This window comes from Pygoscelis adeliae, unplaced genomic scaffold (assembly GCF_000699105.1).
Source record: "Pygoscelis adeliae isolate BGI_AS28 unplaced genomic scaffold, ASM69910v1 Scaffold13, whole genome shotgun sequence".
NCBI lineage: Eukaryota > Metazoa > Chordata > Aves > Sphenisciformes > Spheniscidae > Pygoscelis > Pygoscelis adeliae.
This window is the reverse complement of record NW_008824499.1, coordinates 642996-654166: the sequence shown is the minus strand read 5'-3', so window position 1 is coordinate 654166 and position 11171 is coordinate 642996. Positions and strand designations below refer to the sequence as shown.

The 11171-nt window shown below is 38.6% G+C and overlaps 1 protein-coding gene across 1 annotated transcript in view; it reads right to left on the bottom strand.

The window, feature by feature from the left end:
• Positions 1-7340: 7340 nt before the first annotated feature.
• CTDSPL2 (CTD (carboxy-terminal domain, RNA polymerase II, polypeptide A) small phosphatase like 2) overlaps positions 7341-11171 on the bottom strand; it is a 23799-nt gene continuing 19968 nt past the window's right edge. The window contains exons 11-13 of the mRNA XM_009321430.1: positions 10980-11106; positions 9999-10094; positions 7341-9450 (exon numbers count right to left, since the gene is read on the bottom strand). Of these exons, the coding sequence (XP_009319705.1) occupies positions 9385-9450; positions 9999-10094; positions 10980-11106 (289 nt within the window). The 3' untranslated portion in view covers positions 7341-9384. The remainder of the gene's footprint in view (positions 9451-9998; positions 10095-10979; positions 11107-11171) is intronic.

Here is an 11171-nt window from a genome sequence, read left to right as displayed (position 1 = left end):
CAGATAGGCCGGCTTCCGAGCGCTCCCGCCAGAAAGGATGGCTCTGACAACACTCGGTAACGGAGGCGGAGGTTGGTTTCTTTCCTGTGCTTGGATGCGTCCACGGAAGGGGAATAAAGTGGGCAGTGTTTTGAACTACAGCTCTTGGAACTGGATCCGGTGTCCTGGTACGTGGCCCTCTAAAGAGGAGGGGGGAAGCTGTTTCTGTAAGAATTTTTACGTGGCCGTAACCATGCCTCTACTCGGCACGTGTACTACTTCAAAGCACAGGTAAGGTTAAAGCAGTAACATTTCATACCTGCATAGCTACTCTGTACAAGGAAGCCGGTGATTCTCAAACACCCTTTTCACACCACTATTGTATGAAGAGCCTGGGGAGTCAGCCCCACACCGGAAAACTGTCCTTCTTCCCTAATAAAGACAAAACTTGGGACGGTCCGGGCTGATTCCTCACACCCTCTGCAGATGGCAGAGCTTTAGCATAAACAGACGTAACGCCACAAAAAATAGCATCAGCTCTGAGAAACTAGCCTCGGGCAGGGTGAACTTTGCCAGCTGACACTTCAGCAGCTGTCCCCCGTTCTGTTCTTGTTTGTTTAGGCTTCATCTTCTGATACTGCAGACAGGCTGGTCTACGACAGTAAAAGAAACATTAAGTCTCATTCAGAAACTCGGTTTCTAGGTATCGATTCTTGAAAATATGTAAGAAATGGACACAAAAATGGAATATAAAGGCATAGAAAAAGGGAGAACAGTTCTAAGATTTTTTTAAAAAAGGAGAAAATCCTGTTAAAGTATATATCGGGAAATTCATCTAGGAGTTACCCTCATATCTGGTCTGAATTTATTCCCTCATCTTTGCTGCCATGTCTCCTTTTCCTTAGGGAAGAAAAAGCGAGAAGCACACTCTTTTGAAGATCCTTTACCCATTAAAAATATTAATGTATGATTCAAACCGAGCAAAAGGCAAAAGCTAGGAAAACACCCAACTGTTGACCACTAACTTCCTTAGCTGACTTTCCTTCAGCTGACTCAGATTCTTCTTTTCCTTTTGTAAAATGTTAGCAGTACTGATGAGTTAAATGCTTGTTGCTTTTTAGTCAGTCCAGAACTGCTTGATTCTATGAACGTGGCTATTATAAAGTATTTTGGGATCTGTGTTTTTTAATAATGTTCAGCAGCAATAACATGAAGATTAGTATCATCCCATTAAGGTACCTTGACAGCAACCCCTCTTAACTTGCTGAGGGACTCGCATGCGCTACCTTAGGAGCCCTGTTGTGCGATCTTGGATGTCTTCTTCCTAGAAGCATCGTGCTTCTGTCACAACACTGAAATAATTTCTAATTGATAGATACACTGAAGACTGGGCAAGAAGCAAGAGCCACAAATCCAGAAGTTCCACCTAGGAAGGCCTGTGTCCACCTGAACACTGCTCTACCTTCAGCTGTTTTCACTTCAGAGGACTTTAGGAATGGGATGGGGAAAAGTTCATCCTCCAATACTATTATCTGAACATCCTTCACACTGACTGGACTTGTCGGCAAATAATCTAAATCAAATTGTAATCATACACGTTACTGTATTGGAAGAAGGCACAGCCTAATAAAGTTAGGTGAGAAGATAAAAGATCTGATTATCAATGTATTGTTGAATAAAGAGGTGTATCGGTGGCATGACAGTACATTTCTCCAGGTGTTCAGCAAAGTGATGAATGAAGTTGGTCAAACTCCCAGGTGAGGACACACTTCCACTGCAGTAACCCACCCGGCAGTGTGGGGGAGGCTTTCAGGCTGGCTGCACTCGGTCGCTGTTTACAGTCCTGCTGGAAATGCATTACGCAAGTAATATAATGGAATGATTATATGGCTGAGTGGGAGAGAGAAGAAAAGAAAAAATAGTTGAAGTCTGATGCCTGAATGTTGCAATACAGTGTCTGCTAATCCCCTAAATAATAGGATAAGCTTATAGTAAAGGTAGGTTAGGACCTAGTCATTTTCTGGCTTTCAGGTTTATGATCATCCAGGATGAAACATGGGCGGATGGCTGCAGTAGAGCTACTAGCAATAGTCTAGCAGCCAGAATGCACTTTCAGTTTAGGGTGTGATTTTTAGCTCAGATCCCTGAGGGATCGTGGCCTTGTGACCACCAGAGGAGTATAGGGGAGTTCTTTACTAAAAACTTCAAACGCAGTAGCTGACCTTAACCAAATGGAGCAGAAGCGTAAAGATCACCTACAAGAATTAAGTGTCCACAAATAACAACACTCGGTCCTCAGACTGAAGACAGACGCGAGGGATGGAAAGGCTGTAGCCTGAGCTGTCAGCTAGTCCCAGGACACATGCAAATCGTCACTCTTCTCCAACCTCCTCCCCACCGATCCCAGGGAATGTTTTATTTTGAAACTCTCAGGCCCATCTTGTCCCTTTAGATGGCTCTGCCCACAAGACCAGGGGAGAGAGACCTCGGTGGTTCCAGAGCTTGGATTCAGTCAGAGGTAAGCAGACCTCTGTCAAAAACCTGATGACGTTTGATGCTCTGCACTGTTCAGATGTTCCTGATGGAGCAGGTTAGAAGTGGAGGACACCTTTGTCTCGGGATTAAACGTGAAAGCCATGATGCGCCTGGGATCTACAGACCAGGCTCTCATGAGCCTCCTTGGTGGTGTGTTTCCTTCCACCTTGTCAAATAACATCAAATACATAAAAGCTGGAAACATTCGCTTCATCCCGTTTATTTCACTGCCACCTCCCAGCTCTGTGATTTCTGTGAGAATCTGAGCGATTAAGTGGAAAAGGAGGATATATTTTGTCTGAAGATAATAAATTTAGAAAAACGTGTCTTTCAAATAACAAGCAGAATGATACACGATACTCTGTTAGCTAGAAAAAAAAATTACTTCCAAATTTACCATCTTTTTTTGTTGTTACCCATTTACCAGGCAATACAAATAACAACAGAGACATAACTACAGATCCAATAATGTCGTAAGTTACATCCTCACCAAGTCTAAACAGAGTTTCACAAGCTCAGTATGCTGTGAGGATAGTTATGAAAGTGCCAAGAACTGTGCAATGATTGGGAATACGTTAATTATAAAAATATTATGTGTTTGCACATTTAAAGTAATTTAAACATTTGGATTGAAACAGTGAAGTATTATTCCCATTGTATAGATGACGAAATTAAGGCACAAAGAAAAAAAACCCACTCAGCACAGCTCTGCGCCAGAGGAACTACCACCTTCTAGGAAACCAAACGGTTCTCATTTTGGAGAAGTCTAAAGGTTTCTGCTTAGGAGGAGAAACAAATAAAAATGAGACAGATCGGGCCTTGTGGTCATTTTACAAAAGCTATCCACTGGAATATGTGTCACATACTGAAAATCCACTTCAAAGCAAGACCATCTTAGAAGAATCTGCTGTAACAATTTTAATACATAAACCGCATCTTTTTTTTTTTCTTGTTCGGTCTCCAGTATCCTTAGCTTTTAAAACACATACACAACACTACTTTTCCTTCCGCTTTAAAGGCTGAAAACTGACATGAGAAATGTCTTGCTTTACAGAAAAGAGAGTCTTCAATGAAGGATATCAGCTAAAAATCATGAAAACAGTAGCCAGAGCATAAATATTTAATATAAATCTTTGATTCTATATACTAGAAATGATTGCAGAAGAAACACAAATTTGTAGAACATGAGTTCTCTTCCAATTGTATTTTACAAGATTCAGCCTATCGGTACAATGACATTTTTGCAAGTATCAAAAAAATAAAGCAAAACAGAATTACATTACACGGTCAAGACAACCAAAATAGTGATGTGCTTCACAAAATCTATACAAGTTAATCCTTAGCAGGCCATCCTTGCTTGCTTCCAAGCAAAACCACTTGCTGCTAATACTTTGTTGGGATTTTTTTTTTTTTTTTTTTTTTTTTACAAAATTACGACTACTAGCTAAGAAAATGATGCACCTATGCTACTTCTCATCAGCCATTTATCAACTTGTTTAGGATTTGATTTAAGTATCAAGAACCTAAGATGCAAATCTGAAATGATGTGGGTTTGGTGTAATCAAATCTTTCAGAACAGTCCTTTAGCATCTTCAAGATACATAGTGACGCTGTTCTCCAGCTGAATGACTTTAACGTGACGATTATTTTTCCAGAAAAATTGTCTTCCTGCGAACCTTCACTTAGCTTCCACTCCCCAGCAGCTTTAACTGATCTGAGCCGTGCAGCCTCGTTGCCACAATCTCACTTTCTCCCCTTCTTTATTCTATCATGGTTGGTTTTCGGCTGGATCAGCTCCTGGCACAGGCTTACCACGCGGCTGCACGAGCACCAGCGCGGGCAGAAGGAAGCAAGTAACAAATGTGACCCAGGGAGGGAAGTAGGAAAGAAAGCCTCCCAGCATTCGATCAGCCCAGACTGCTGGGGAACGAACTCCGCTGCAATTCCAGGTTTTCTTGTCAGTCTTCACATTCCAACTTTATACTGTTCACAGGATGGATTTTAAAGTCCCTTTTAACTCCAATCCTCAAAACAATCTTTTTGCCTGAAGATACTGGTGAAACACCTGTGATGGATTACTTCTCCCAGAAAGAGGCATTTGTCTTCTAAAAACAAAAGACATTTACCTCACTCTCAGGAGGCGAGGGCCGAGAACAATTAGCTGTGCACTGCGGCGTGACGCTCACCGCATTGCCTGCGTGACTGCGATCGCTTTATTTCTTCTTGTATCAGTCTTTGATAATGAGTTTAAAGGAGTTTAATGGCATGAACCATGGAACTAGCAGGACTGCAGATCAAAGATACCATCTGTTGTCTTTGCCACATAGATCCATAGCAGTCCTTTCACCAGAAAAATACTGCCTATTTAACTTAACGCTTTACTTACAGCAGAAGACATCGTTTTAATATGAGTGATTAGTTTCTCTTTGCACCTGTTGGAACAAACTTGGCCAACTGAGCTGATCGCATACCAGTAGGTATCGCCAGTTTTTGAAATTTTTTAAATTGACGATAGGTTGTGAATGTTTACATTCTGGCCTTGACTTCTTGAATTCTATGAAGTTCTAATTTAGCTATCTGTACTAGATTAATTTCAGGTATGCAAGCATTAATTTTGCATTGGAATTTTAGCTTTACAAAGGTGTGCTCTCCAAGTCCTTCAAGTGGAACATAACGGGAGCACAGCACAGCGAGGGGACGGAAGAAGGCACGGTTAACTTTTCTAATTGCCCCCACTTACGCGTACTCAGTGCTACTCCAGTCCTCACTTAGAAGCAAGAGGAATGACAGCAAGGGTCACAGTAGCCACAATTCCCTGTGATACGGGTGTCTGATCACAGGCAGGGGCTCGCCTTAGTTTTTGTATAAATTGTGACGTTATGAATCTCATCATCTACTTTAATATACTAATGTTACGTGGTTGATTCAAGTTGGTTTAGACAAAGGAGAATAAAGGGTACAATTTGCAATGCGATGCTGTAAGAAAGCCAGAACCAGGAGGAAAAATAAAGGAATATGGGTATTTACTCAGTAGAGTCACAGTGTTTTTGTGTTTCTGGACAGCTTCCCTTACTGAACAAACAAGCTCTACTGTTAAAGGCTGTTTCAGACTGCGGGCCCACATTACTGTTCTGCCAGTGGCAGACAGGTTGATGAGATTTCCACCCACTCCACCTTCTCCTCATCCGCTCCTTCCTGGTCCCTCTCCCCATCAGGGCTCGATGCTTTTTCAGCTGCGCCAATCCAACCATCAGTACGACTGCCCCCGAACTCAGACGTTGGGAAGAACTGCATTCGGGGAGGGGGGACGATGCGCTACGAAAAGGACACTTGCTTCTCGCAGCGAGTGAAAGCAAACTGTTCCAACAGTTCTGCTGCCAGCGGCAGACTGACCCGGCACCGCTCCCGCCAGTGCTGCGTTCTGTTCCCCTTCAGCACAGCACTGACATACCTGATTATTTTTGGTAACGCATTTAAGTGCTTTGTTTAAAGAAGATATGTCTCCGTTGCGTGCCTTTGCTTGATACCACTCGTTTTGGGAGATTTTTAATCAGGTCTTGAAACATTCAGGCTTTCTGATACATTTCAAAAGTAATGAAAAAATGTTTTCCTACACAGATGGGAAGTGAAATGAATCAAAGGTGGAAAGGAAGCCAATAATACCAAGGTGAACACTATTCTAGCTATATAGCAACTTAAGGAAAGAAAAAAAAATTGAACATGTATTGCCAAAAGACGTATGAAAGATGTTATTTTGCTGTCAGAACCAAGAATGCTCAAACCTAGAACAGAATACATATGGACATGTAAAATTAACACACGATTACCACGATCAAGCAAAAGACCACAAATGAAATCATTAAGAACTTTGGAAATAGGATGTTGTGTTTTCTAAAAATACATAAAATTGGAATAAATGATACAGCTACAAGATTAACTGCTTACGTTGCGCAATTCTACATTCAAGACGCGAGTAATGCACGTAGTTGAGACTCCCCCAGTTATCAGTGTCAATTTTGGTGTGCACAGTTTGATCCAGATTCGTGTCAGAGAAACAGTTAAGTCTCACCCTCGAGACTAAGACGGAAATAAAACCTGATGGATTATAACTTTGCTTCATGCAAAGACCATTTATGCCAGAAGTGTTTGCCATTTTTAGGAACTTACATTTTGAAAAAGGTAGACTCATTCTGCAAAGAAAGTTCAGAATGATAAATACCAGAATTGCAGCACATTAAAATATTAATATTTAATGTTTACTAAGCAGCCTCTGTTACTTCTGTTGTGCATCTATGTAGAACTAAATCCCTCAATTTACATTTTGATTTCCCTCACTGATCTGATCATCACAACACAGATACAGCTGTAAAGTGCAATGTATGCTTTGGTTTCTTTAACTAAAGAAAGCACTTTTAGAATGGTTTTAGCCAAAGATAGGACCCACGTGTTTAAGGACATTATTTGAACAGATGATCATCTCTTTTTACAGTCAGAGAAAAGCGATGAACTACTCAACAAAAATTGCTTCGTTCTGGTAGACTAGTGAATTTTAAAGCAGTTCTATTATGTCAATTACTTGGAGAAATTTGGAAGAATTCCACATTAAACAAGGATTCACTGTTAAACTAATTAAAATTCTCAGATTTAGATTTACATTTTAACGAACAACTAAAAAATAGTTGGCAAACCATGTAGCAATTCAAATACAAGCTGACCATTTTCAAAATCTATAAATATTTCCCAAACCATCTTATTGACATAAAAACAGGAAGGAACGGGGATGGTTACAGGGTTCACACGTCTGCGCAAAAGCATATATAAAGGTAATGTTATGTACATTTTATTTCAATAAAGACATAAGACAAACAGCGTAAAGATGCCCAGATGCCCTAAAGATAAATACATTTAAAAGATTCTCATTAAAATGAATCTGTAGTATTTCTTTCCTGCAAGCAAAATACCTTTCTTTAAATACAAAAAAAATCAGTATTCTGAATTGCAAATGTTTTCACTTTTTTGCAGAAAACCTGCCATGATGATTTTTTTTTTTTTTTAATGAATAAGGATTTTCCACAAAACAGGCTTGCTCTACATGCTAATTTTTTTAAACAGTTCAGTGACACAATGTGCTAGCTACATACACAACAGATAATATAGTAAGAAAACACTCAACCTGATGAAAAGTTAAAATCTTCATTAATACACTGGAAAAAGTTGACATAACTCATGCCTTTTAAAATCAAAAATACAAAAATTAAATGTTTTCCTAAAAAGATTTTCCTTATTTTAAGGACTCATTTGAAAATGAAGCTGCATGTAATTTGTACAATAAAATTGTACAAGTAAACAGGTAATATACATAAAAAATTAACTGACATACTTCTCAATTATCAGTTGTCCACCTTTAATTTCCAATACTGTACTTTCTTAACAAGCATACAAAATATCAAACTTCTCTTTAGAAAAAGTGCCGTTCTGTGACATCTTTTACACAAAAACAGTCTGAGCCTATGGCGTGTTAATGCAGTCGAGAGGCAAAGCATCCTAACTTTTACAAATTATACCTTCCGTAAAAAGCCTCCTGAAAAGGAGATTACACACCATTATAAAAATATCAACCTCTTGTAGTAGCTGCATTAGAGAACCAAGGCTGAAAGACTATTTCCATATAGCATAGAAAACCACTATGATAGCAGACTGACTGCGTCGGTGGCGTGGGAGTGTACTGTACCACAGGATTATGCATAGTTACTGCCAGGTACCTTTGCTGTCACACAGAGTTTAAAACTGATTGTAACGCCGAGTGTCACAGAGGTACCATCAGCCCATGCCAAACATCTTAAAATACTGAGCCACTGTGCAGAACACTTCAATCTTGGAGGAAACAGAAGGCAGCAGTAATTGAATTGCATCAAACCTAACAGGTGACCAAACTAGTTCTCCTTTCAAGATCTGCATGCACAGCATAGTCTGAGGTATTCCTTGTCCATCAGTTGTTTGTGCCACTGCAAGATATTGTCTGTCCAGAGTACATGCCATCACAATGGTTTAAAATATTCTGAATATTAGTAATTCTTATATTCTTCTTATCTAGCCAGTCTCTTGATTTTTGAAAAGATTTCAACTACAGTAGAATATTACAGAAAGAAAATATAAATGCAGGGTTTTTCTTTCTAAATGAAACTTACATGGACTAAAACTAGAGAATATTTTTAAACAAATATACAGTATGCAGGCAGACGAAGCAGGAAAACGGCCATCCAACTGTTTAATAAAAAACTAAGAAAATTTGGCTATTTCCAGAAAAACTATGAAGCGCCTCAACTAAAAGGAATGCATAATGAAATTCTAATCTAATACAGGTCAAAAATGTAAAAAGGTTATAAACCTTAACAGGAAAAATAAAACAACTTTTACTGGCCATTCCTGTTGAAATGAGAATCTTAAAAGTAACAGAAAGTGGCTACAAACCCACTTAGAGCACCGAACAGAGAGAAAATAAGAGTCCATTTTCAATCTCTGTTATATCATAAAATCCTGTGTTTCTACAGGTCAAACTGCTGGTGGCAGAAACAGAATTCTTTATAAACTGCAGATGTCCTGTACATAAAAAATTTCATTGGAGTTGCACTAGTTCTAAAGACTTTTCTGTTCTAGCCTACCTACTGTGTTGTACTGTATTGTACTGAATGTATTCAATCTCAGATATATAAAGTCTCTTTCTGTAACCCTTGATTATTGTTGGGCACCAAAGATAAGAAAAGCAAGACGGGGTACAAAAATGCAAAATTTCAACAGTAATGGCAATGTTTTGTTTTAGTCCAAAAGGGTCCTGCATTTTCTCCCCCTTCAGTAATTAGACAAAAGGCTTTAATCTGGGGGTAGCAAGTCATGCAAGCGAAATCTGTCTCTGATGTGAGGTCGGACATCTTCGTTCTGCAGGGGAGGGGGGGGTGGGACAAAAAAAAAAGAGGTGCCAGTTTTAGGAGAATGAACACATCTATAAATCAGGTTTTAACAGGGTCGATTTTCTAATACCGGTATTTTAATGTAACAAAATACAAGCCATGAATATATGTAATTACAAGAGACTTACAGAAATAACTACATAACATTCACAACAATTTAGGAGTACTTTATTTGCATTTTAAGAATAAAGGCACACATCACAGCCAACAATAGGCATTATTTAATCTAAATGCCTACAGATTCTCAATTTCATTATAATCGATGTTACAATTCTCCATTTCTTGATTAAAAGCAGTTAGAAATAATGACATTCTGTCTTTTACTATGTAAATAAGCCCTTATGCATACTTGAATTACTGCCCAGAGCGTCCTTTTCAAGAAGAGATATACATGACTTTTAGCAGTCTAAATCTCAGTGACTCAAAAAAATCTTAAAATACGTGAAAATACTTAAAAAAGCTAACTAACAGTTTTGGGCAGGGGGTGGGGAAGAGCCAAATAAAGGAAACACTTACCAGCTCTACAAGTTTCTCCAGAAATGGAATTAATTTTAGGAGTTCGTTGTCATTTTTATCCATGAACCAGCTTTCTATAGGAATTCCATTTGAAAGCTAAAGTTAAAAAAAAAAAAAAAATCAGCACATGATTTATACTTAATTTATCTGAAAATATGACTTGTGAAATAGCATTTTGGGGAAAAATGTTTCCAAGCTAGAGTTTATTAATATGTATTTTTCCTCTGAAGTTTGTATTAAAATTCACTTCCAAAATATCTCCTTCCTTTGCATACATCATTACAAAAATTTCCCCATCAAAGCTGAAATAGAACTAGCCCTAAAAGTTCTGCTGAACTGAAAAGCGTTGGTATTTTGAGAAAATTTCATGTTAAAGCACACACGGATGCTAACTGTGTACTGGCTTTACGCAGTTTGCGCAAATGAGGCTAAGTCAAACAGGTTTTTGGTTTTTTGCTTCTTTAATGTAGGTGAGACGTTAGAGATCACACTCTGCACTTCTTTATGTATATGATCGGACTAACTGGAATAGTTACATACCATACTTCTGGGAAAATCTAAATCACAGGGTATAACTTTCTAACATTTAAGCATAAGCAATTTTCACAGCTGTGTGTCATTTCAACCAGCAAATTGTCCTTCATCATTTCACTAGCATTAAAAAACTAAAGCTACAATAGAGTCCAAGCAGCAGACTGAGCAGACTGGTGGTTTCTTTAGAAAAGCTGAATGAAAAACAAAACTGGTTATACAGTCTGTTCATTTAAGAAGTCACTTAGTTTGCACTCGATCAGCTCTTCACAAAAATAAGAGAAAAGCAAGCAAACCTGAGTGATTTGTTACAGTTTGTTTTGTAAACTTAAATACAGACTTAAGCACAAAACTTAAATAAGAAGTTAAATCAAAATGTAGTGTTTCACTGTCTTCCTTCAGAAAGTTTTTTGCCGTATCTGCAAAGTTTGCTGACAGCAGCATCTTTACCTGATAAGCAAAGGCTTGCGGTGAATTGTCAATTATGATCGTTTTTGAAAGATCTCTACCAAGAATGTTTAAATCCTTTATGTAATTTCCTTGTACACAAACACAATGCTCACGGAAAAGTCGATGCCTGCGATTAAAGTAAAATACTAATTAACGAGACAAATTACAACATCTACGTTGCATAGGGGAAAA